This window comes from Myotis lucifugus, unplaced genomic scaffold (genome assembly GCF_000147115.1).
Source record: "Myotis lucifugus unplaced genomic scaffold, Myoluc2.0 scaffold_26, whole genome shotgun sequence".
Taxonomy (NCBI): domain Eukaryota; kingdom Metazoa; phylum Chordata; class Mammalia; order Chiroptera; family Vespertilionidae; genus Myotis; species Myotis lucifugus.
In genome coordinates, this window is record NW_005871074.1 from 726,439 (window position 1) to 753,851 (window position 27,413).

At 39.7% G+C, this 27,413-nt stretch overlaps 1 protein-coding gene across 2 annotated transcripts; it reads left to right on the top strand.

Moving 5' to 3' along the window:
• The first annotated feature begins 5,335 nt into the window (after window positions 1-5,335).
• On the top strand, window positions 5,336-27,157 carry LONRF1 (LON peptidase N-terminal domain and ring finger 1). 2 transcript variants are annotated; one of them, XM_023751832.1, is made up of 12 exons: window positions 5,336-5,366; window positions 6,972-7,090; window positions 8,061-8,183; window positions 10,691-10,840; window positions 12,129-12,369; window positions 12,468-12,564; window positions 13,820-13,934; window positions 18,797-18,918; window positions 21,461-21,619; window positions 21,739-21,901; window positions 23,157-23,309; window positions 25,832-27,157. In XM_023751832.1, the coding sequence occupies exons 1-12, from the start codon at window positions 5,351-5,353 to the stop codon at window positions 25,988-25,990; spliced, it is 1,617 nt and encodes a 538-aa protein (XP_023607600.1). In that variant the 5' UTR covers window positions 5,336-5,350; the 3' UTR covers window positions 25,991-27,157. The 2 variants fall into 2 exon arrangements, with proteins under 2 accessions (XP_023607600.1, XP_014309079.2); XM_014453593.2 differs by lacking the exon at window positions 8,061-8,183.
• Window positions 27,158-27,413: the final 256 nt, after the last annotated feature.

Here is a 27,413-nt window from a genome sequence, read left to right on the forward strand (position 1 = left end):
AGGTGTTTCATAAGAATTTGGGCCCTAATCCATGGAAGAACAGTGAGACCTTTACTAATTAAGGTCTAGCTTAATGTTCTGTGACCAGTAATCTTTTAATTAAGGGTAGTAATCTTTTAATTAACCTTGAATTGAGGGCATTTTAAAAAGTTTTATTGATTTTAGAGAAAGAGAAAGGGAGAGAGAAACATCGATTTGTTGTTCTGCTTATTTATGCATTCATTGGTTGATTCTTGTATGTGCCTTGACGGGAGATTTGAACCTGCAACTTGGTGCATAGCAGTGGTTCTCAACCTGTGAGTCACGACCCCTTTTTGGTTCGAACGACCCTTTCACAGGGGTCGCCTAAGACCATCGGAAATCACATATATAATTACATATTGTTTTTGTGATTGATCACTATGCTTTAATTATGTTCAATTTGTAACAATGAAATTGGGAGTCACCACAACATGAGGAACTGTATTAAAGGGTCACGGCATTAGGAAGGTTGAGAACCACTGGTGTATGGGATGATGCTCTAGTAAACTAAGCGACCCAGCCATGGCCTAGGGTAATTTTTTCTTTAACAGAAATAGACTCTGAAAGATCTACTCTTTATTTTTTTCCAATTTGCATAGATTGCACATGGGAATTTTGCCTATTCAACTACTTAATCCTACTTTTTTGTGACTAGAACCCAAGTTTCCTGACGTTCACTTTACTAGCCTATTTTCCCCTCATTTTTAGGTCTTTCAAAGAGCATCAATTCCTTACTTGAAAATATGTCTGAATGAGACTAAGGAGAATAACCTTTTTTATCCTTTGAATTTTTAGTGGTAAAATATGTGTTTAACAGTTTGTGCGCATAAGTGAAAATATTTAGTAGAGTTATAAATCTATTTGTACAGTTAGGCTTTAACTTTTCTGAGAGTTGGTTAGTTAGCTAGATATGCATTTGGAATGTATTTATATAATTGTACTATAGTTACTAATGATACGGTCATTGTTGACAATGAAAAAGAGCCACTATAATTCCTCAATGTAATTCTTATAATGAAACAAGTAAATACTATTAAATAGAAAAAAATAATCCAGTCTACAGTTAGCCCACACATTGAGATTTATCTGTCAACAAGAAAGGAAAGCTTGAAAACCTTTGCCAAAATCTGAAGTTTCCCATTGAGATTACATAAGTTTCTGTTGAATTGAAATATATTTAGATAACAATCCATTGATCTTTTGATATTAACTCTCAGATGTTTCATAACTTATGTCTTTTTAGTATTCAAGGCTATCATATAAAAAGTCTTGTCTGCATTGAATCTTTATACTTGAGTATATTGAAATGATGCCATTTTGATATGCTTGTCTTCCTTTTAATTTTAATGAATTTTTACAGGCTTGCCTCCTCTCTTTGTATGCCCCTCCCCCCCCCCCAAAAAAAGGGAACAGAACAGTATAATTTACGGTTTGAATTGTTTAATAATAATAGTAAAGGGCAGAACACTTTATTTTAAAATACTTGGAGAAGGAAATTTTTGTCTTTAATATAGTTTCTGTTTATATAGTCCTTGACTATTAAAGTGTTTTTAGATTCTTTACAGTATCTGATCTTCACAAAGAATCTTGTAGAGTACTATTGTCCTCAGAAGGAAATTATGGCACCTCAAGCCAGAGATTCAGTGTGGGCTGGTGGTTAAAGCTGTGCATGCTGGGAGCTGACTGTCTTGGTGTGAATTCCAGGCAGCCCTCCACTTACTCTCTGATCTTGGGCCTGTGGTCTAAACACCCTGTTTTGATTCCCTTATCTGAAAAGTGAGAATAGTATCCACCTCATAGATCAGCGGTTCTCAACCTGTGGGTCGAGACCCCTTTGGGGGTCAAACGACCCTTTCACAGGGGTCGCCTAAGACCATCCTGCATATCAGATATTTACATTACGATTCATAACAGTAGCAAAATTACAGTTATGAAGTAGCAACGAAAATAATTTTATGGTTGGGGGTCAACACAACATGAGGAACTGTATTAAAGGGTCTCGGCATTAGGAAGGTTGAGAACCACTGTCATAGATAGATACCAATAACAACAACCACCTAGGTCTGTTGTGAGAATTGAGTCAAAACCTGTAAAGCACTTTGAATGATGCTTGACAGAGTAAATACCCAGAAAACAATTAAAATATAGTATTTTCACAAATGTAAAAGTTGTGCTACAGCTACCAGATGATTTAACTAAAATTGAAATCTAAATCTTGTGATGCCAAGTCTTGTTCTTTTCTCTACCACATTAATAGATTACCAGAGTGAGGGTTAAATCCTGATTCTGGCTTGCATATGTTAATTAGTGGTCACATTTTAGCCTACATCAATAAAATATAGATACTGCAAGGCTTTAGGTAACAAAGATTAGACAAATTATCTGAATACATTTAAAGAACATGTAAAAAATTTTAATATCTTAATCAAGGAGATTAATGTGAAGAGATTTGAGTTTTTGTTCTTTGGTGTGTGTTTTTTGTTAATCCTCACCCAAGGATATTTTTTCTTTCTCCAATGCTTTTCTGAGAGAGTAGAAGGGAGGAGGGAAGGTTGGAGGGGAGGGGAAGAAGGGAGAGAAACCTTGATGTGAGAGAGCACATAAATTGGTTGCCTCCTGCACCGGCCAGGCCCGGAGATTGAACCTGCAACCCAGGTACGTGCCCTTGACTGGGAATCAAACCTGAGACCCTTCAGTGCTTGGGCCGATGCTCTAACCACTGAGAAAACCGGACAGTGCAAGATTTGAATTTAATTAGTAAACTTACACATGTTATAACGTTACAAAGGGCTTGAAACATTGTATCAAGAGCTAATCTTATTTTTCTATCAACTTTTGAAATATTTTGTAATATTAACAATCACTATTTATTGAGCACTTGTGTGCTAGACTGTGTCTTAACTGTTTGTTTTTTTAATCCTCACCCGAGGATATTTTTCTGTTGATTTTTAGAGAGAGTGGAAGAGAGAGGGAAAGACAGAGAAATATTGATGTGAGAGCAACACATTGATTGGTTGCCTCCTGCAGGAGCGTGACCAGGGCCTGGGCCCTGGAGGAGCCTGCTACCAAGGTATGTGCCCTTGACCAGAATTGAACCCGGGACTCTTCAGTCCGCAGGCCAAACTGGCTAGGGTGACAGTGTCTTAACTGTTTACACGCATTATCTTGTTTAGTCCTCACAGCAGTTTTAAGTTGGAGGTATCACCAGCGTTCTATAGGTGAGGAGACTGAGGTTCCGAGAGTTAGGTAAACTTCCAGAATGGATCTGAACACAGACCTTCTGAATCCCCTGGTTATAATCTTAATATGCCAAACTGCTATTCTTGGACTTCATTAATCAGTCACACTAATAACTTGTCAATTGATGTCTTCTGGTTTAACTGTGATAACCAAGTACTCCATACTGAACTTGATAAAGTAAAAGAAGCAAAGAAGTTTGGTATTTGGGTTTGCCATTAAACTTTGTGAAATAGCTCAATAAGTCAAAGAAAAAATGAGACAAAGAATGAGAAAAAGGATATGAACAAGGAATTTTTACACTTACACATGCAGTCTAAGGGTGTGTAAATATGTAGTTTTAAAGGTCAAACTCACTGAAGAAAGAAATGCATGTTAAAATAATGCTGTTTTTCATTTGTATTTTTCTAGGAAACAAAAAACACAGTTTGTGGAAGTGTAACCTAAGTAAAGTTTTTATAAAAGGGCTAGAATATATTGAAAATTCTGTATAGCTACATAACTTTTCTACATAGTCATTCAGCTTTATAAAAACAACTAAGGAAATAAGCAGATATATAAAAAGGCATATAGATAGGTGTTTATGCTACTACTTTTTATATTAGCAAAAATTGGAAGTAAAAAATTGAAGAGCAGGGAATTTTTAAGATTGTGTAGACTACTTTGCAACCATTAAAATCATGTTGACTTAATTACATTGACAAAAAAGCAAGCTTTAAACAGTATATGTGGTATATTTTATAAAACTACATAAAATGTAATCTATAAACACAGAAAAAGTACAGGTTCAATCTATGCCAATACTGGTTATTTCTTTGTGGTGGGATAAGTATTTTTAATTCTTAATTTTCTATATTTTTCAAATTTTATAAGTAAACAATAACATACTTTGGAAAAAAAGTTTGTTTCTTGAAAATGAGCTAAGGAAACGACATATTAGTAACCACACATATTCCTCCGATTGGAAAAAGATAGGGAATCATGACAGGAGAGCTCTGTCCTCAGCCCACGAATGCCTTGAGCAGCCTAAGACTAGTTTCCTCAGGTGTATAGCAGAATTTCAGTTCAATTTTTTTATTTGCCTAACGATTAACAATATTACTGGGTCTAGGTCAGGAGAAGAGAAAATGAGAGCATGAATTGTGGGCCGATTCTAATGAATTTCTCCTATTTTTGTAAGCATTTAGGAAAGCCAGGACTTGAGGATACAAAGTCAGGAAATGATGGAGAAAGCACAAAAATAGATTTTAAAATTAATGCTATGCACATACGGTGAAGGAACGCAGTCATAATAGAACACTTGCTGGTGCTATAGTGTGCCCTGGGCTAAGTATTAGTATGTATTATATGCTTCAGCTGGTCAGGGGCCTCAGTAAGTGCATTTGGCTCTTTTTTTAGAATTAAGAAGAGGTGGCCCTGATCTCAAAAATTATTGAATTTGAACTCAGCTGATACTTTTCTCCCTAATAGATTCACCCAATATAATCATCTAATATTTGAAGTTCTCAATAAAACATTACCTATGTAGAATTGGGGAGCAAGAGCTGTAATATCTGGCCCTCTTGTCATCTCTTAGTCTCATAGTCTGAGTGTTTTGTGTTGAAGGAAGAGGGGACAGTCTTTTTGCTTTGGTCAGAGTGGAGCAATTTGATAGGTTGACTGGATTTTCTCAAAGATGGATCTTCTCAGTCACTTCCTCCAGTGCTGTCCTGGTGACAACTGAGCAGTGAAGGCATTGACGAACGGGTGTGATATTCACTACTTCTGAATGTGCATGAAGTATGAGGCGATGGGGACTCGCTGTACAAGAAAAAAAAAAGGACATTTTTAAAAAATCCTAGTAAGGGATCCAGGAGTGGAACGGGCTGCTTGTTGCCACAGTAAAGTCCCTCTCTGGTGCTGAGCGGAGGCGGGCCTCAAGGATGCCGTTGGAAGCACCCCAGCTGTGGGCGGAAAGCGCACGTCCTGGCGCAGTCTTTCTTCCAGCTCAGGGGTTTGATGCTGGTGTATTTACTCCCCACTCTGGGACTGTTCTGGCGCACGCTGCTCTCCACTTTCTGAACTCCAGCCGGGCTTGTCAAATCAGGATTACATGACGCTGTTTCACAGTAAAGTCCATTTTTCTAATTTGATAATAAGCTCCTCAAAGACAGGGATAAAGTACAATCTTTTGAACACTTACGGGGGCTAGCTTTGTGCTAGAACTTTTCATCCTTGGTTAATCACAGTGAGCGATCCTTTTGTGTGCTTTTGTTCAGATAGTGATTTCCAATTACATTGCTGTAAGAAAAAAAAAAAGACAAGATGCCCTAGATGTCTTTTATTTAGGAAGTAAGAAATATTTTCATGAAATATAAGTTTTGTTCTTTAAAGTTTTTCATTGGTATATATGTGAGGGAACAGTATCATTCCACTTCTCGAGCACCAGCAATTGAAAAGGCCTAATTGTTCAGTCGAGAGTTTTCTATAATAAATGAGTAAACCATGGAGCTATGAGGAGTTTTCTGGTAGTTTATTTAAAAAATATGTTTTGCCCTAGCTGGTTTGGCTCAGTGAGTAGAGCGTCCGCCTGCAGACTGAAGAGTTCCGGGTTCGATTCCAGTCAAGGCCACATGCCTGGGTTGCAGGTTCCATCCCCAGTAAGGGGCATGTAGGAGGCAGCTGATCAGTGATTCTCTCTCATTGATGCTTCTCTTTCTCTCTCCCTTTCTCTCTGAAGTCAATACTGGTAAAAATATATTTTCAAAAATGTTTTTATTGTCTTCAGAGAGGAAGGGAGAGTGAGAGAAACATCAATGATGAGAGAATCATTGATCGCTGCCTCCTGCATGTCCCACACTGGGGATCGAGCCCGCAACCCTGGCATGTGCCCTGACTGGGAATCAAACCCCTTCCTGGCTCATAGGATGACACTCAACCACTGAGCCACGCTGGCTGGGCTAGACTTCTGTCATAATCTATATACCAGTAGTCATTGATTATTGTATTGGGTGAACCAGCTAAGTGTCTGAAATTCTGATTGCCATTGGATACTAATTTGGTTTCTCCTATAGAGACATAAAGGACAGTGAAATTTTAAAAAAAAGGTTTTTTTTCACTCAGGAATATTTTAAATTAAATCTATTTTGGGATGGCTCAATACCATTCTTGCTAAGGCAGGGATTAAAATTTTGATCTCTTAATCATCACCCATTTTCTCCCAAATAGGGACTGTTATATACCTCATGAGATAGAGCCTTGGTCACTCTTTGTTACTATGGAAATTACATGTGCAATATTGACACATACAGTTGTTTATAAATAAGGATTTAGAAACTAGGGTATAAAATAATTACAATTTACCATAAAAAGGCAAATCTTCTAAACATCCAAGACGTCTTTTAAATCTGTATAGAATGCCCTATTTAAAAAAACACACACAACACATTGCTTTTCTTAGAGGTGATTATTCATATTATGAAAATATTTCCAGTGTTCTTAAGAACCGTAATTTCCTCCACTCAAATAGTCTACTTACAGTGATTTCATCAAACTTCTAGATAAAATTCAACATGTGAGTAGGTTGCACCTGTACTGTGCTGGGCTCACAACCTTTGGTTTGGTGGCTATCGACTGGCATCACTAGAGCAGTTATTAAATCTAGTATGATGCATTTTGTGGATTGTACAACCATCTTTTAAAAGCAATCAACCTTTATAAAATATTTATTTCAGAGCCCAGCAACTTGACTCTAAAAATCTACCGCGCTGAATCCTATGCTGGTCTCGGAGAGTTCAAAGCAGCCATAGAGGACCTGAATGCAGTGCTCTTTCAGCTGCCAAGTTGGCCCGAGGTAAAATGACTGTTTTACATACATTTTAAAATCTCAACTGTAAGGAACATGCATTCAGTTATGGTTATAAGTTTTAACAGGATGGTGTGGTTGACTCTAAGTAAAAATATAGAAAGTTCTCAAAATCTAAGATCAATACTTGGGATAACTATCATCTGATAGTTTTTTAAATTGTAAGAAATCTGTTTCCTAGCTAAAGAACAACTGAATTCAAGACACAGAAGAAAAGAGACTCGAGTATACAGAATTTCCTCAAAGAGAGACAACTGGCCATATTGTGAAGATGGATACAAACTGGCCATTGGTGCCTGGGGTTTATTAATGGAAAGAGAAGAGGCCCTCGAGGCTGGAGAATGGATTGGGGCATTATGATGGGAACCAGATGATTAGGGGGCCACGGAGCTGGCCTTGCCATTTTTTAAAAAGATTTGTGCATGTATACAATCCGTTTACTGGTTATCTTTTTTATCAAGTTGCCAAGGCACATCAGTCCATCTCCCACATATGTTCTTTAAGCTAGAAGTTACTCTTGTGACTTTTTCCTCCATTCAAAACTGTGCCTTAGAAGACAGTATAGTAAGGATGCTCCAAAAATTATAAATTAATAACAAAAATTAAGCAGAATCCCATGCTGGCATGATGGGTTAGTACAAGGCACGTATATATTAAGAATAAGAGGGAAAATGATCTGTATGGACAACTTTAAAACTGTTTAAAAAAAAGTAAGAACCCTTGGACTTAGCACTGGAGTGATACAATTAGAAATGTGATTTGAAGTCATTTTCTCAGCCTCAGTTCCTCTGTAACTGCCTCTCCAGGGCAGTGTGACTGTACCTCTAAATGCTCTGAGCTCCTCAGACTCATTCAGAGTTCAAAATGAGCATTTCCGAGCACACCTTTACTTGATGTTGATTTTTAAAAAACAACACAACTCATCAAATAAAAGTTGTGCGTATGTGCTTTATTGAAGGTCTACTTCAGGAAAGGAAAAGTCCTCCATGATGCTGGCTTTTTAGGTGACGCCTTACAACTATTCCTGCAGTGCTTAGCCCTTGATGAAGACTTTGCACCTGCAAAGCTGGAAGTGGAAAAGGTAATTGGTTCACCAACTTTAATAGTTTAAGGCAGGGCTAAGGCACAGTTCTTTTGAAAAACCCTAATTAGAAAACTGGGATAAGAACATAAGGAATCTGTAAGTCAAATTTAGTAGCAGTTGGACAGGTGGTTTTCAGGTTCATATACGTAGTGAATTGGGTTCTTACTGAAATCAGAATATTTCATTCACAGATATTTAAATGCATTCGTTTTACTTAGTTAAATTTAGATGTTCCCTAATAGTCTGTTTAATCCGAGCCAGACGAGTTATCCTTAATTAAACATTGTTGTCATGATGTTTCTGCTCAGGAATTTTTATTGGCCTGCCTTTTGCCTTTCATTTCAGGTCTAAACTTTGCTTACTTTCCACGGGTGCCAGTAGTATTGCCCTAGTCAAATTGTTTTCCTGATTTTTCTCGGCAGTCCATATTCCACTTTGAAAGTTTGTTCTGTACTGTGTTAGTAGGTGTTAATTAAAAGAAAAAGGGAAGGGGTTCTCTGATGAAATGATTTTAGGAAACATTGGGTTAAACCAAGTTAAAGAGGCTTCTTCAAAACTCAGAGGTTTCCCTATACTAGCATGACAGTGGCATTCAGCTGTTGTCGGACTTATTCACAGAGCATTTGGAAAGACTAGAGTCATTGAAAATTTGGGGGGGAAATCAACCTTAATACAATTTCAATGCCTAGTCATGATTCTTTCCTCAATGTCCTCAAAACATGCTACGTTATTTAATCCCTTAGCTGTGTTTCTTAGAGAATGGCTTTTTGTCAGAATCTTGGGTGCATGGTAAACAAAGATTCCTGGGCCCCACCACACACCTTTGGAGTTAGAGTCTCTGCAACTGGGACATAGTTTAAGAAGCACCTCGGCAGAGTCCTATGTTTACTGTTGTGTGTTTTCTGACAAGTCTATATTTGTTAGCCTTTCCTCCTGGTGAGATTGCAGTAAGGGCTTATCATTTGTATTTTCCACGCTATTAGATATCCTTATATATCTGTAAATATTTCTTTGTTGGTTAAAGGTCAGGTGAATGCAAAATAACAGATGCTTTGAAATATTTGTTTTTCCCCAATAAGCTTCTTGTAAAATTGTGGTATAATTTACATATATTGAAATGCATGGATTTTATAGTTCCATGAATTTTGAGAAGTTATAAACTCATGTAAATGCACCCCAATCAAAATCTAGATATCTTCATCACCCTTGAAAATTACTTTGTCTTATTTCCAGTAGATTCCCAGAGGCAACGACTGTTCAGATTTCTATCACCATAAGAGTAGTTTTGCCTGTTCTAGAACTTCATATACACGGAATCGTAGTACTCTTTTGTGTCTGACTTTTTTCCCTCCAACATAGTATTTTTGAAATACATCCAGTAATTTAACAGTTTTTATTGTTCACCAGGTATTCCATTGTATGAACATACCACAATTTGTGGTGTTCACAGTTAATAGTGGTTTTCATTTGGGTTATTTCCAGTCACTGCTATGAACATTCTTGTACCAGTCATTTTGTGGACATATATTTTACATCTCGTTGGTAACCAACTAGAAGTGGAGTGGCTGGGTTCTAGAGTAGTTGTGTGTTTACTACATGTTTTTAAATCAAGGGAAATGTGAGATATACAGATTTTTAAATGTTTATTAAATGGAGTATTGCTTGAGCACCTACCAGATATGCACACTTTTATTTACATTGTATATATTTCCTCTTATTTACATTGTAATGATCATAAAAAATTCTGATTTTTGTGTATTTGAGAGCTAGTACAGCTAAAAATAATCAAACCTCTAAATTTAGACTTTAAGAAATGCTCTACTGAACATATAGATACAGCTTATTTGACAAACAAAAAAATTTGAATCCCTCTCATTTCCTTGAGCCTGGTTCTTCCCCTGTCTTGACCTCCTCTGCTTCTTTGAGAGTTTTGCATGTATTCCTGATAGAAGTGCCCGGGTATTTTCATCCTGCAGCTGTAACTCCCAGCTGTTACGGGGCAGCTGCTGTTCAGTGCTCCCAGCCAAAAGCTGGCATGGTGACTGCCCAAGCAGGTTAGTTCAGCAAGAAGGTAAATTCATGTAAATAGATGGAATTTTAGAGTTCTGTAGTTCACATAAACACTCTATACATCAGGGGTGAACTGTGAACTTTTTGACAGGACAGGATTTGCTGATCTTCAGAGGTAATAAGAGCTCCTCTTTTTACAGTCCTTACATTAAAAAGTCAGCCTTCAGGTATCCAGTTGAACCACACCCATGTCTTCCTTTTGAGCCATTTCTTTGAGATGATTCTTTCCCCATTGAGGCACACTTTGGTTTTGCAAGACTTTTAAAAATATTTGGCAGTTCTGCTTATTACTTAATCTATTCTTCTGCTGCTCATTAAAAAATTATGTCCGCTACAAATTTTCTCAAAATTCTTAAATATTAGGTAACTTTATATTAAATTATCCTTAACCAAATATTTTATATTTTTATTACTTTTTAATATTTCTCTTACAGATTTTATTTGATTTATTATCACCTGAAAACTTAAAAGAAGGCCTGAAGGATTCTTCCTGGAGTTCATTGCCATGTACTAAGAACAAACCTTTTGGTTTTCCGTCAGTAATGGAAGAGTTTCCCTCTGCCAGTGAGCTCAGCCCGGAGCAGGTAAAGAGGAGAAAAGATCACCATGGGTTTAGTGTATCCGCTTCTTTACAAGTTAAGATCTGCACTTCCCTCCTTTCAGTACTAGAATCTGTTTAGGTACTTTTAAGCTACTTAATGTTGTCTTAGTACATTTTTTGTCTATAAACGTTTATTTCACACTAAAAACTTTAATGTGAAAAGACTTGTTCATTAATCACAATTTTGGTCACCTGAATGTTAGAAATGTTTTAGTCTCTTGGAAAATGGGGAACATTGTATTTATTTTAGTTTCCTCAGAGTAGGAACAATTATCTATATATATAAAAGGCTAAGTGCACAACCATACATACATCCAACCAGCCGACCAGCCGACCGTCCGGTACATAGGACGTGCACTGGCAACTTAAAAATAAACATTGGCCGAAGCCGGTTTGGCTCAGTGGATAGAGCATCGGCCTGCGGACTGAAAGGTCCCAGGTTCGATTCCAGTTAGGGGCATGTACCTGGGTTGCGGGCACATCCCCAGTAGGAGATGTGCAGGAGGGAGCTGATCGATGTTTCTCTCTCATCGATGTTTCTAACTCTCTCTCTCCCTTCCTCTCTGTAAAAAAGCAATAAAATATATTTAAAAAAAATAAACATTGACTTGTGAATGTCTGATACATATAAAGCTCTTGCTGGCACCAATCGCACGCGTGTGTTTCAATCTGTCATTGTTGATCATGAATTTGGTTGACACTTTTATTATAGAGAAAGGGCGAATAGCAATATTAAAATATTTCTTCTAATTAATTTCCTTTCAATGTACACAAATCCGTGCACCAGACCACTAGTATTAGCATAACTGCTTACGCCTCATTATAATACAGGTTAGCTGGATGTCTAGGGTTATATAAGTAGTGCCAAAAATAATTTGCTTGTCAGGGTTTTAGAATTAAAAGTTGGTGCTATTGGCCTGGCCAGGGTGTGGCTCAGTGGTGGAACATTGACCCATGAACCAGGCAGGAGTCATGGTTTGATTCCCAGTCAGGGCACATGCCTGGGTCATGGGCTCAATTTCCAGTAGGGGGTATGCAGAAGGCAGCTGACCAATGATTTCTCTCTCATCATTGATGTTTTCCATCTCTCTCTCTCCCTCTTCCTCTCTCTGAAGTCAGTAAAGAAAAACATATTTTAATAAGTTGGTGCTGTTAAATGAACAGTTAAGTGGACATTATAAATTATTGAAATTTCATTTCCGTTTGATTCTTGGTGACAGCAGTAAGGATAGTGAAGAAATACAGATACTCTTGTTACTGTATTTTTGTAGAATGAAGAAATACCTGAGACCCCGGCAGAACCTGTCAAAGGAAGCTTAAACCGTGCTCAGTCAGCACAGGCTATCAATTCCACAGAAATGCCCACCAGAGAGGATTGCTTAAAACGCGTGTCCTCAGAACCTTTGCTCTCTGTTGAAGAAAAAGGTGCTCTCCTGAAAAGAAAGCTGTCTCTCTTAGAACAGGATGTGATTGTCAATGAAGATGGAAGAAATAAGCTTAAAAAGCAAGGAGGTAAACATTTCACTGCACTCATAAAAAACATTTATTTATTTAGAATAACCTTTAAACTTTCCCACCAAAATAACCCTGTCGTTTCTTTGTTTAAATAGAAACGCCCAATGAGGTGTGTACGTTTTCATTAACTTATGGTGACATCCCAGAGGAATTAATAGACGTCTCAGATTTTGAGTGTTCTCTCTGCATGAGGTATGTAAAATTATTTTACAAGATGAATATTTTATTTTAACATAAATAAAATACAGGGTAGATAAAGATAACCTACTCTGTAATAATAGATAATGTAAGTGAACTAAATGTGCTAATTTTACTCCTTGCTGGACCTTTCATACTTTGGACAAATAACTTTAATATATGAACCTCTGGTTTCCTTATTTAGAAAGTGGGGTCAGTGTTTGCATAGCCTCTCTCACAGTGTTATAAGAATCAAATGACTTAAATATAAAAAGTACCTGGAAAATTGTGAAGTTCTATAAAGGTTGTACGTATTATTGTTAGAACTTAGAAATATCCATGATTTTATATTTGGGTAAGGATTCTAATTCTGTATTGTATGTGTCTGGCTCGTTAAAGAACCATTAGATAAGGATTTTCATTATGTGGAATGCTTAGAATTCTAAAAGACTGGTGGTTTGGAAAGAACATTTTCCACTTACATGAGTTGTGTGGCGTCAAAGGAACAGGGCCTGAAGAGTCAGGAGACCTGGAACTGGCCCCACGAGGCTGGTGGTAACTGGCTGTATTCCCAAGCAAGTCTCTAATCGGAGCCTAGGTTTCTTTCTTTATGAGGTGGGGGGATTAGACCAGACAGTTTCTGAAGTACCTATATATCTAATAATACTTCTAGGAAATTCAGATGTGTTTCAGGAAATAATCATACTGTAAGTAAAATTAGTTTTCCCATATTATCTGAGTATTGTCTTTGGTATTAAGCCTAATATTTCTTTAGGGTTTAACTGTAATATTTATTGGATTATTCCTTTTAATGAATTTTATAGAGTATGCCTTTTATAAGCTTATTAAGAAAATAATTTCAAAGAGATAAGAAAATAATCTATAGGAAGGCTGTTTAGTGATTATGAATGACATATTTTACATAAGTCTTGGAAATCTGGTGTGTATTTTACATTTGCTACGCATCTCAGTGTGGCCTGGCCACATTTCAGGTGGTCAGCGCCACGGGCGAGTGGTTGTATTGTCAGTGCAGCTCTGGGTGCTTGGCAGGGCACCTCTGTTGGTAGAGAACGTTTAAACAGTTCTTCAGGAACATTTTGTGTAATTGCATTAACCACTGCCCCCTTCCTCCTCTTCTACCCATCAGACCCTCCTTCCTCCTCTAAATAGGGATTAGTGTTATGGTTCTATTAATAGTTTGTCCATTTTTTCTAATAAACAGTTTAATGTGAAAACTAATATGTACTTCATGCATTTTGGTTGATTTCAGGTTGTTTTTCGAGCCAGTAACAACCCCTTGTGGACACTCATTCTGTAAGAATTGTCTTGAGCGTTGTTTAGATCATACACCATATTGTCCCCTTTGCAAAGAAAGCTTAAAAGAGGTAAACATTTTATCTGTTTATTGGTCTCAAGTTTGGCAACATGGTTTTATTTCTGATCAGTCATAGAAACAGTGACTATGATGTTCAGAACGAATTACATTATATATGCTGAGTGACTGCAAAGGATGATGCCTCAGGACCACATGTTAGTGTTGGAGAAGGCGAGGTTAGAGAGGGCAGGGAAAGCAGAGAGGTCCTGGAGACCAAGCCCCCGGTACTTAATGTTTTTAGCAAAGAGGGTATATGGTCAAGTACCAGGTCAGGAATTGGTTCAATATTACTGATGACAATCTTGAGGAAACCCCCAATACAAGGCTGGATTTCTGGCCTTCTTCAGTCCCATTAACGTCTGGAACAGCTCTGTTCAGTAGACTTTGTGCATTGATGGAGATGCTCTATTTCTGTGCTATCCAACATGTCGCTACCAGCCACATGTGAATATTAAGCACTTGAAATGTGGTTGATGTGACGGAGGAATTGTATTTTTAACCCATGTGCATTTAAGCAGGCACATGTGACTGGTGGCCACCATGTTGGACAGGACAGCTCTAGAAGGAGGAGGCTGGGAAGGAGGGGAGGCACAGCTTCCCCAGCGCTTCTTGTAGAGTCAGTGGTCAGCGCCAGTAGCCTGTGTGAGGAAAGCAGCAGATCCCAGGTGGGAGGACAACACCCGCTCAGTCGTGCAAGGCAGCTGGAGACCCCCTCAGTGAGGCCAAAGCCTTGGAATTCTGCACTCCAGCTGTGCTGGTAGCATTGATCAGGGGAGAGCGATCCCGTCTCTGGTGGTCGGCAGGGTTGTTTAAAGAAAAAGTGTCTTCCAGATATGAATAAGAAAGTGATAAAACATTTTGCTATTGAACATACATAGCTATTTCCTATATACAAAATATAGCCCTGTGTAGGTATCATAATATTATATGTGCATTATGTTTGATATGTGTCTTATAGAACAAGCTGATATGTAAAAAACAAAACCACGTACAGAACGTTCACAAAGTCAAGAAACAAGATAAACTTATTCTTAAAGAATTTGTTAATTGCATGTTCAACTAAATACTGTTTTCAGGTGAAGTACTCTAAATATAAGCATATTTATATTTCCCAGAGTTTTTAGTACTCTGTAATATATTTTTATTTTATATTTTTATTGATTTTAGAGCAAGAAAGGGGGGGGGGAGAGAGAGAGAGAGAGAGAGAGAGAGAGAGAGAGAGAGAAAGAAAGAAACATCGATTGGTTGCCTCCTGCATGTGCCCCGACCTGGGATTGAACCTGCAACCTAAGTATGTGCCCTGACTGGGAATTGAACCTGCCACCTCTCCGTGTATGGGACAATGCTCCTACCAACTGAGCCACATTGGCCAGGGCTCTAATATATTTATTATGCTTTATTTTAGATTAATAATTAGGTATGTAGCTTTAAATTTAGATACCTCACCCTAAAAAAATGGCGTTTGAAAGAAAATAAGCATATTTAAAAATATAACTAGCATACTATTTAAAAATAACTTTATTTTGTGTCCTGACTTTGAAAATACCTTGTGTAACATAATTTGCATAAGCTAAGTATATATTTTAAAGAATTAAATTGATATGCTCCATAGTTTTGCGTCTTTCCTACTTGTGATTTTATTTTGCTCATTTTTTCATTTGAATACATTTTATAGCAGTATAATAATATAATGCCTTGACATTTCCCTATTGTTGGATTTGTAAATGGCTTTGTTTTTTCTTTTTTTATGTATCATGTGTTATGTCTTTACTCTTTCCTTAGGGTAAATTATTAGCTTAAACATCTTATTTTTAAAAGACTCTTAAAACCAAGTGCCAAATTGTGTAGGTCCCTAGAAATGTACAAATTTAGATTCCTATCAGGCATGTAAGAGAGGCCATATTTTCCCAAATTTAATACATGAGTATTAAATTTTAAAACATCTTTATTAATTTTATAGAAAGATGGTAATAACATTGCCTTTATTAATGCCTATAATTTGATTAATTTTACAGTAAACTCATCAGTTATCTGTATCTACATTATCTGCTCAAGAGTACCACTCTTCAGTGGTTCTCAAAGTGTGTTCCCCTGACCAGCAGCATCCGATCACCTAGACCCCACTCCAGAGCCACTAAATCAGAAACTCTGGTGGGGCGCAGCAGTCTGCATTTTAACAAGCCCTGATTCATGCTAAGATTTGAAAACCACTACTACCCCTCTTCTAAATTCTCATATTTACTACTCTATTAAAATATATATATATCTACACTAATAAAAGAGAAAGATGCAAATTGACCATACCTCTGTGATGCCCACCAGCCAATCAGGAGTGAGTATGCAAATTAACCCAACAAAGATGGCAGGTTAATTTGCATACACAGGCACTGAGCGACCGGGGGCAGGGCAGGATGCGTCCATCGTCTCCATAGTGACGACACAGGCGTTCCACACTGCCCCAGCCACTCCGGGCCTGAGCGAAGGCAGAAAGGCAGCTCTGGCTGGAGCGAAGGCGGTGCCGGCAGCCAGGGAAAGGAAGGCCCATTCTTGCACGAATCTTCGTGCATAAGGCCTCTAGTGTGTATGTATATATGTATTTATTAATGATTTCAGAGAGAAAGGGAGAGGGAGAGAGAGAAACATCAATGATGAGAGAGAATCATTGATCGGCTGCCTTCTGCACACCCCATACTAGGGATTGAGCCCACAACTGGGCATGTGCCCTGACCAGAAATCGAACTGTGACTTCCTGATTCATAGGTTGACATTCAAGCACTGAGCCACGCCAGCCGGGCACTACTCTATTTTTTATTGGATAACGACAAAACCTTTATTTATGCTGGATCTACAGATTAAAGGATGACCTCTCTTTTTCTTACCTCCTCGTGGTCTCCTAAGAGTTTTTTCTCATTACTTTTATTAAATAAACTAGAGGCCGGTGCACAAAAATTTGTACACTCGGAGGGGGGCGGTCCCTCAGCTAGGCCTGTGCCCACTCGCAGTCTGGGACCCCTCGGGGGATGACCACCTGCTGGCTTAGGCCCGCTCCCCGGGGATTGGGCCTAAGCTGGCAATCAGACATCCCTCTGGCAGCCCAGCAGCCCTCGGGGGATGTCCACTTGCCAGTGGGGAGCAGGCCTAAGCTGCAGTCAGACATCCTCAGCGCTGTTGAGGAGGCGGGAGAGGCTCCCACCACCACCACTGTACTGGCAGCCGTCAGCCTGGCTTATGGCTGAGCAGAGGTCCCCCTGTGGGAGTGCACTGACCACCAGGGGGCAGCTCCTGCATTGAGCGTCTGCCCCCTGGTGGTCAGTGTGTGTCATAGTGACCAGTCATTCCCAGTTGTTCTGCTGTTAGGGTCACTTTGAATATTACCCTTTTATTATATAGGATAGAGGCCTGGTGCATGGATGGGGGCTGGCTGGTTTGCCCTGAAGGGTGTCCTGGATCAGGGTGGGGGTCCCGCTGGGGTGCCTGGCCAGCCTGGGTGAGGGGCTGATGGCTGTTTGCAGGCTGGTCAAGCCCCCACCTCCCCCAGTGGGGTCCCTCACCCCATGGAGGTTTGGCCAGCCTGGGTGAGGGGCTGATGGCTGTTTTCAGGCTGGTCACACCCCCTTTAGGTTGCCTGGCCAGTCTGGGTGAGGGGCTGAGGGCCGTTTTCAGGCTGGCCAAGCCCTCAGGCGACGGAAGCTCCCAGCCTCTCCTTTTTTTCTTTTTCTTTTTATTCTGAGATTTATTTACCTTTAATTGAAACTTTGTTGCCTTCAGTGGAGCTCAGAGCCGGCCTTGCCGGCGAGAAGCTGGCTTCCTCCATCACTGGAGCAACCAAGCCTCCTGCTCGCTCCAGCTCCGTGGCTGCCGGCTGCCATCTTGGTTGGGTTAATTTGCATATAGTTGCTCTGATGGCTGGGGGTGTGGCTTAAGGTGTAGCAGAGGTACAGTCAATTTGCATGTCTGTCTTTTATTAGATTAGATTTGTACTGGGCATTTGCTTTGCGCAAAGTTCTGTGCGTACACTCTGACCTGGTCCCTTCCCCTGTGCAGTGTTAAGTTCAGTTACAGAGACGTGATGTATTCCTGTCCATGTTATATAGTGTAGGGTGTGGTAACTGCCTTTTATATGGTTCTTGGGAGACAGAAAAATAATTAGAAAGACTTTATAAAAAAGGTAAAATTGGAGCCAGATGGTAAAAGATAGATGGGCTTTTCACAGGCAAGAGATAGCTTCTAGCAGTTGGAACAATGACATCAAATGCATGAGGAGCGGTTTCTCAGAGTCTGAAGGCAGTGATAAAATGTCCCCTTTATACATACAGGGGGTCATCTGGGAAAAGCAACCTCTTGACGAGGGTCTGAGTATAGTAAGGTGACAGGGAAAGGAGAATCTGAAAGAAAAAATTTGCTGTAAACTCTGCTACTGAAATAGGGAACAAAGAAGGGTGTATGTGTAGTTTTTGCTTTTTAAAAAATAAGGCAAATGCACCATTTTCTTTATTCCTTATCTTATTTTTGTTTTTCAGTCAAAATGCTAGTTTCAGGTACCCATGAGCTGCCAGATGGAGATTGGCCCTCTGTGTGGGAGATGCAGGGGCAGGGCTGACAGCTGCTAAAGGATCTGTAATCAGAGCAAGACATGGTCCTTACATAGGGTGTGGCTCAAGCTGCCACCATGCAGCTTTATGCTCTTGAGCGAAGCCTCAGACAGGTGGCCTGTTTAGCATCATCCATTGTAAGGTTCCCCTCACTAATTCGGTAAATTCAGATAGACTGTATAAATATGTAATAAGGACTTGACTGTATCAGCTAAATTGTTTTGCCTGTTTTATACTGTAGGAAAAAAGAATTGGAATGTAAAATAATATTGTCTTTTAGTATCTAGCAGATAGGAGGTACTGTGTCACACAGCTGTTGGAAGAATTAATAGTGAAGTATCTGCCTGATGAGCTGTCTGAGAGAAAAAAAATATATGATGAAGAAACTGCTGAACTCTCACAGTAAGTTTCTTCTCATAAAAACACAATCAAATTACAAACTACCACCCTTGAAAATAGGAGAAGCCTTCTCGTGGCAAGCTGGATCCCGCCTTTATTTCAACCCATATAGTCAAAGGCATATTTCAAACAAATATTGGTCCGCTTCCCCTGTCCTAAACAGAATTTTTTAAAAGTTCATTTGGTAACTTCCAGATGTTCTACTGGGAATTATTGATTCATTTAAGCAGCATTTTAGGTGGGGGAGGGTTTTCCTACAGTGACATCAGGCAGTGGAATCTGGAGTGGAGAGGTGGAGCTAGTAACAGTGGTTGCTGGAAACAGCAACCCTCAGGTATCAAGGCAGTGTAGGAGGAAGGCAGGAGACAAATGGCCAGGATTGGCAGGGGGTTTAGCCAATTGGAGGTTTGGAAGGTGGGGCGTTGAGTCCTGAAATTGGAAAAGGGTAGGGAGGTGACTTAGGGGCCAGATTCTCAATTAATGAAAATATTGACTTGAGGCAGAATCGAGTCAGTAACAGGAAAGTGAAAGCCCTGGGGGTAGCTTTGGGATCTGGTGGGAGAGACCATTATTGAGGACTTCATGGCCGACTGGGGCTGGGAGGCTGGTCCTAGTCTTGTTGCTCTTAACCTTTATTTCTTGTACTTTTCTTCACCTACGTCTTTCCCTCTTTGACCAGTCTTTGGAGTCTCTACATTTCTTTCATAGGTTTTTAATTTCTTAACTCTTTTCCTTTCATTTTCTTTTTTAAAAATTCTGTCTCTTTAAAAATATATTATATATATTTATTGATTTCAGAGAGGAGGGGAGCGGAAGAGAGAGATAGAAACATCAATGATGAGAGAGTCATTGATCTGCTGCCTCCTACACATGCCCTAATGGGGATCAAGCCCGCAACTCAGGCTTGTGTCCTTGACTGGAATCAAACCTGGGACCCTTCAGTCCACAGGCCAACATTCTATTCACTGAGCCAAACCAGTTAGGGCATGGACTCTTCTTTTTTAGTATGTGCCCTCCAAATGTCTTCATTGGGCCCGTGGCCGTCAATAAGAGACTTCCGATCTTTTCTTTATGGAAATTGGTATGATTTGTCTTCTCGTGGAACTGATATTTTATTGTGTGGTTCTGTGGTAGAAAATATTCTGAAGTGCAGATTATGAAGCTTTTTGATCAGCACTGCAAGAAGCTGCCTATAAGAAAGCTGCAGATATACTTTAAAATCTTAAAACGGTGCCACACCAGACCCTCCGCAGAGCAGTGCAATCGGTGAATGACCAGCAGTAGTAACGGGAGGGGAGCTGAGGTGACGGAGGGAAGCTTGAGGGCACCTGCTGCTCACTGACGAGGCTGTTGTCCTTGAGGAACGGGTCCTCCTCTGGACTTACAAGTTTTGCTAATTAATGGGTCTGTTGGGTTTTTTCCAAGTTCTCAGGTTCATAAGGAGAGTGTACAATGATGGTAAAACACAGTTTTAAAAGTAGAGTAACTAGCACTTGTACATTAAACATGTTTTTATTAAATATTAATTTTTGTAACTTATGATCTTTTTGAAGAGAAATTAGAAAATATGAGTAGGGGGAAAAAAGCCATAATGGGCAACCCAAAGGGAGCTTCCTTTGGCATTTTGGCATATATCCTTTTATGTTTTAATATATATAAATACATTTTAAACATAGATGGGGTCATTTTATTCATATAATTCCATAACCTCTTTCTCATTAATATAGGCATTTAAATGTATACCATGTGATGGCTATGTCATGATTTATTTTATTCTTTTTGCTTCTAAGTTGTGGCTGCTGTACAGAGTGCTACACTGAACATGCTCAGTACTTGTGGGGAAAAGTGAGCCTGTTGGTTCAAAGGATGTGGACATTTAAAAAAGCTTTTGATGTGTATTGATTGCCACATGCTCCTTCAGCGTGGCTGTCCTGTTCCAGTCTGCCCCCTGCACTGCCAGCTTCCCCAGCCCTGTCAGAGCTGGGCGCTGCCTGCATCCTCTCATTTTCTGCAAATCTGGCAATGGAAATGTATCTTTTTAATTACCTGGAAAAATGTTTTTGAATTACCTATTTTGATAGTTTGAAAATATTTTTAATGCCTAAGAATTTTTAATGATTTGCATTTTGTCTTTTCTGGGAATTCTTTTTTTCTTACTGTTATCTAAGAGTGACTAAGAGTGTTTTACGGAGAAAAGATATTAACTCTGTCATGTTACAGATATTTTAGACAGATTTTAAATATAGAATAGAATTCTCGTCCATTACTTTTTGATTCATAAAGAAACTTAGCTCTATATGATAACATGGCAGCTCGAATGCAGGTTGACTTGCTTGACTTGTGTGCATAAGAGGATCACAAACATTGTTTTAGTGCTGACGTATCCATGTGAGTGTACTGATTGTTGTTCTTGCCAAGAATAAAAGTTACCTTATTTGGGTCTGCTTTCTTTTTTTTTTTTTATATGAATTTATTACTGTTGCAAGTTTTACTCATTTTGGTTATAAATTCTGACATATAATAATGACACTTTTCTCTTCTTCAGCTTGACCAAGAATGTCCCAATATTTGTTTGCACTATAGCCTACCCCACTGTGCCTTGCCCTCTTCATGTATTTGAGCCAAGATATAGATTGATGATTCGAAGAAGTATACAAACTGGAACGAAACAGTTTGGGATGTGTGTCAGTGACAAGCAGAATGGGTATGCTTTTTGTGTTCTTTTAAATATTTTTATTTACCTTGGAACTTTTCCTTGAATATTGTTGAGAACGTGCGTGCTTGTTGCTTAAACTTTGATGTTAATTAGAATTTTTCTTTTAGTTTTGCAGATTATGGTTGTATGTTACAAATTAGAAATGTACATTTCTTACCTGATGGAAGGTCTGTGGTGGATACTGTTGGAGGAAAGCGGTTTAAGGTTTTAAAAAGAGGAATGAAAGATGGATATTGCACTGCAGACATTGAATATCTGGAAGATGTTAAGGTATTACACAGTGTTGTTTTCCAGCACACGTTGGTGTACTCTGTCTTGGGCATGGTACAGGCATCCGGGCAGATAAAACAGTTCTTCCTCTCAGAGACCCTCACCAATACTTATGCAAATTAGTTTTGACTTACCTTTTTCTTATCTTGTTCTTAATCATTGTGAGTTCCCAGAGAACCTGGGAGACCAGACCTAGATACTCTTTGTTTCTCCAGGCTCAGCAGCCAGCACAGCACCCAGAATATGTGTGTGTGTGTGTGTGTGTGTGTGTGTGTGTGTATTGGCAAGGCAGGCACTTATCAGGGTTGAATGTTGACCTTTTTTAAGTGTACAGTTTAGTGGCATTAAATGTGTTCTCATTGTTGTGCAAAAGTAGATGCCTTTTAAACTTGTTTTGTGTTTCATTTTGGATCTCTAAAAAATAAAAAGCATGTTTGTTTTTTTGTCTCTTTTGTGCTGTAGACTCACCTTTTATAGCTCAGAATGTTTTTAGATTTCTTTTGTTATTTTTCTCTTGAGTCATCCTTGAGTGTGAAAGGCTGAGTCAAGCCTGGTATTTGCTGAGATGTGTTCATGTGTATGGTCTAGAGCGCTCCCTGACAGGCAGTGAGTGGGAGAGAAGTGTGCATTAAGGCAGTCAGTGTGAGGTGGGTGAGTTAATGCTCCATCTTCCACCTGCATTCATGAGACCACTCGATCGCAGGCTGCAAGGCTGAGCATTTAATTGGTGCTGCCATGATCCAGCAGTCTGCAGGGTGTCCGGAGGGATGATGGAGGTGGCCACAGCCTTGGGCCTTTACAGCAGGAGTTGTCCATCACTGCTTAAATTATTCTCTACCTTTTTATATGCTAAGTGATTTTCTAAAATTTTTTGTTTGTTTTTTGACCCCGTTCTGTGGTGGAAAATCCTGTTCCGCTTTCTATCCTGTCGTCTGCACCTTAGTCCCCTTCCCTGTCTTTCCTTTTATTGTAGTAGCTGAACTCCTGCTCTTTTCATTCCACTGTTTTCAAAAACCACTGATCCATAAAGACAAAGAACTCCCTCACAGTCTTACCCCTCCTCCTGATTGGGGGCTGTTAGGAGGGTCCTATAGTACTATATTATGTGAGGCAGAAATATTTGATACGTATTGTATAAGAATAATACTCATGATCCAGCACTGAAATAGGGAGTCCCTATTTTTTGATTTTTTTCCCATGTCTGTGGGGTTGGTGATATTAGACACAGAGGTCTTACTAACTGTTGTATTTCTAGGTGGAGAATGAAGATGAGTTAGAGAGTCTCAGGCAGCTTCATAATTTGGTCTACTCTCAAGCCTGCAGCTGGTTTCAGAATTTAAGAGACAGATTTCGAAGCCAAATTCTTCAGCACTTTGGCTCAATGCCCAGGAGGGAGGAAAACCTTCAGGTAAGATGGCTTTGATGTTGTTTACAAAAGTCTCACTTTTTAAAATAAACCCAAGTGAGTAGATTTTTAAGGTTTTGCTGCTGTTGTCCTGTTTACATCGCATCTCCTTTGTCCTCGTCTTTGGAATCGTGCCTGTATTCCCTAGCACAGTGGTACCCGCTGCATTTGAAGTGGGAGGGGGTGTGTAGGTGTCGCTGCAATGCCCGTAGGAGTGAGGGCAGGAAAGGTCGAACCCTTAACTGAGGGGCCCTTTTCAGAAGGAGAAATAAGACATCCAAAATGGGACGTGGTACCATCGGGTAAATTGTGACAACTGCACCTCGAGCCAGTCAGCCGTCGTTCTGGGACAGTTAAGAGATGTAGTGTATCATTTTCTGTACTTTGAAAATTTTTTTCTCACCACCTTTTATTCCCAACTTTCAGCCTGGCAATTAAATTCATTTCTGTCTCTTCATGTTTAATGCTACTCTCCTTGGAAACTGCTGTCCTTATGGTCTAGCTCAGGTACTTAGGGTTTGCTTTTAAGCTTAATCTAATTAATGTGTAGCAGGCATTCTGGGCAAGCGATCTGTGCAGTAGGCACTGTGAGAGGCAAGAAAGGAGGGTCCCCAGCCTGGGAAGTCTGAGCTTAGATGCATCAAAGCACTGACTTTTAGGCACAAGCGTTTTGAATTGCATAGAAGAAAATGTTTGTGGTCAGAAGGTGATAGATTTCATAAAGGAATGACTATAAATAAATACGAAGATGGAGAGAGAACAGATCCCGCTGTGATGCAGACTGCCTCTCAGGTCAGTGCTCAGAAGTCAGTGCAAGTCTGTCTGAATCCCAGCTGAGTCCTTCACCTGAACTCGAAATTTCAGCATTAGACCATCTTGTAATTGAGCACTTACTCTGTGTCTAGCATGTTTGTTTTATCCTGTCCACCTAAATCTGATTAAATTTAATAGAAAAGCTTTTGATAAGCACAAAATTAATAAACTTTAAGTGTTAACAAACCCAACTTGTAGAAAAATTCAGCATTGCTTTCCCGTGGCCTTTACCACCCTCCCCCATTATTATCCTATCCTCCGCCTCTGCCGTCTGTTAGTCTGTATGAGGCAGGATTCAGTGAGGAAAAGAAGAGCCCCTCAGTCTGCTCCTGGAATGAAGGGTTTCTTTAGGATGTAGATCTAACGCCCAGCTTGGAGAAGATCGGGGACATCGTCAGTGCTCAGAGAATCTGCCTCCACAGACCTGGGCCTGCCCCGGTGTTGCTCAGTGTCAGCTGTAGCCGCAGAGCAGGTGGTTTTCAGGGGTTCTCTGGAAGCTTCTGTAAATCTCACATCTGCCCACACTTGGCAACAATCTCCAGAGGGTAGTGGCTTCCTCTTTTCCAACTTACACATCTCACACAGGAGTGCCTCTCATTGGCCAGTCTAACCTGGAACCATATGGGGAAAGGGGTTCTGGGGAATGTAGTTTTCTGATGTCTCTGATATGCAGAAGGAGGTGGTCGTGGTGCTGAGTAGAGCACAGACAATACATACATATAGAAATCTAGTTTGAGTCTAAGAGTGCATTGAGACCAACACTGATATAGCTCCTTTTGTCATTCTGAACTTTTAGGTCCAATAAGAAGCAGTTCAATTGTAGTAAAGGTGGCTTAACAATTCTTTTGTATAAGTTCCTGTTTTTTCAATAGCCAGTAGTCAGCCCTTATAACATCAGGGGGATTCTAGCTTTCCCAGGAGTCCACAATTCTTTGAAGATATTTCAGAATACCAACTAACTTTAAAAAAAGTGTTTTAGCCCTAGCGGTTTGGCTCAGTGGATAGAGTGTTGGCCTGTGGGCTGAAGGGTCCCGGGTTCAATTCTGGTCAAGGGCACAGGCCTGAGTTGCGGGCTCCATCCCCAGTAGGGGGCGTGCAAGAGGCGGCCGATCAATGATTCTCTCCCATCATTGATGTTTCAATCTCTCTCTCTTCCTTCCTCTCCGAAATCAATAAAAACATATTTTTTAAAAAGTTTTAAATATGCATGTTAAGAAAGCATTTCTCAAGTAGGGACAGTTTTGCCCCCGTGGGACATTTGGGAATATCTGGAGACAACTTTATGTCACAACTAGGGAGGTGCTGCTGACAGAGGCAGGGGTGCTGCTCAGCAGGCCATGGTGCCCAGGACGGTTCTCATAACAAACAATTATCTGGCCCCCAGTGCCAGTCACCTGAGCTTGAGGAAACCCTGCTCGAAGCAGTTCCTGCAGAGGAAAGAGTGTGGGCTGTGGAATCAGGTCTGGGTTTGGATGTTGGCTCTGCCACGTGTGAGCTGAGAGAGCTTGGACAAGTTATATTGCACTTCGGAGCTCCAGTTTTCCCATTTTTTATGGGTATAGTAATAGCCTTCCTTGCATGATTGTTTAAAGAATTTGAGATGGGACTTGATAGGGAGAAATGCTCAGTCAGACTAGCTTGTTGGTGGTTTGTTACTGTTATCACATGGACACTTGTTTAATTAATCCTATAAATGTTGCTTATTTTTTTAGGCGACTCCTAATGGACCTGCCTGGTGTTGGTGGCTTCTTGCAGTTCTCCCTGTGGATCCCCGATACCAGCTGTCAGTTTTGTCAATGAAGTCTTTGAAGGAACGGTTGACAAAGATACAGCATATCCTGACCTATTTTTCTAGAGACCAATCTAAGTAACTAACTGCTTGGATCTTCCTTTAAAGTTACCCTAACCTGGCTCTGTTGATGGCCAGGTTGTCTGCTGCCTTTGCACCTCCAGTGCTGGTTTGAAAAATGTATGGAAACTCTTGTGTTTTTTTTTTTTTATTTCCTCAACCTCCAGAATCATGTGGTTCTGCAAATGAATACCCTCAACTAGGATTTAGACCACTACGAACTTGCACAGGAAAACACACAGCAAATGTGTGTTAAACCTCTACATTGTGATGAAGTTGCACTATGTACCGTATTCTAAAATGAAATGAGAACTTTGTATGTGTGTGGAGTGTGTGTGCGCGAGCGTGTGGGTAGTATGTGTGCATTTTCTCTGGCTTTAAGATTTTAAAAGAAAAAAAAAAGCCATAGAGAGCAGAGCTTGCCGAGGGTCATTTACTGCCTAAGTTTACAACAGTAGCGATACGAGTTTTTGCGAATTGCATTTGCCTCCGATTTTTCTGTCTGAATGCTTCTGTTTGCACAGGTGTGTAAACTGTGGTATCGCGTATCGCTCTGCTGGAAATCCTGCTCTTGCTGAACTGTCTTGACCATTGACTATGATACTTTCCTATTTATGTAAATACGTGCACCCCGGTGGCCGACAGGGGTGCAGAACCTAGAGCCAGTTTTCAGGAACAATTGCAAACCTGACATGGTACTGTGCATCTATTCACAAAACACTCAAAACTGTGAAAATATGGTTTACATTTAATTGTACATAAAGGCAAATGGAGAACTCAATTCAGTACCAGTTAGTTTGTACCTTTTAGGGGGCTTTTCTCATTAACTGCCCATCTATGTAATTTATAGTTTGACATGATGTGTTTGTGTAAAACAATGACATAGTTCAAACCCATTAAGGACCTGAGGGAAGAGAAGGAGCTTAATGTAGAACTAAGCTTTTACAGTCTGTTTTGTTTTCTAATTCTGGTCTCGGTGCAAATGTTAGTTATGCCTTACTCATCTGACAATTAGAGCACCATGCTGTGACGTGGTTTATACTCATGCTGCCCTAGACACTTTTGTAATTATTTGTTGCAAACTTAGGACTGTCCCTATTAACTTTCTTTTATGTAAGTAATTTGTAAAAATTTCGGAAAAAATTGCTTTTGCTTATTTAATTTTGAATAAAAGCTAAATTCATAACAATTTTTTTTAAATTTTAGGTCATTGTAAAAAACAGTCAGTGGGGGAATCAAACTACGGAGTAAAGGCACCGTTGGGTTTTGCTCACTGTTTGTGCCATGAGACATTAACACGAGCTTTCAAAGTACTTTTCTTGGTCAAATTTTCACCAAACAAGGCAGTGACTTAAGGAGGCTTAAGGCCCTAGAACAGTGATAGCGAACCTTTTGAGCTCGGTGTGTCAGCGTTTTGAAAAACCCTAACTTAACTCTGGTGCCGT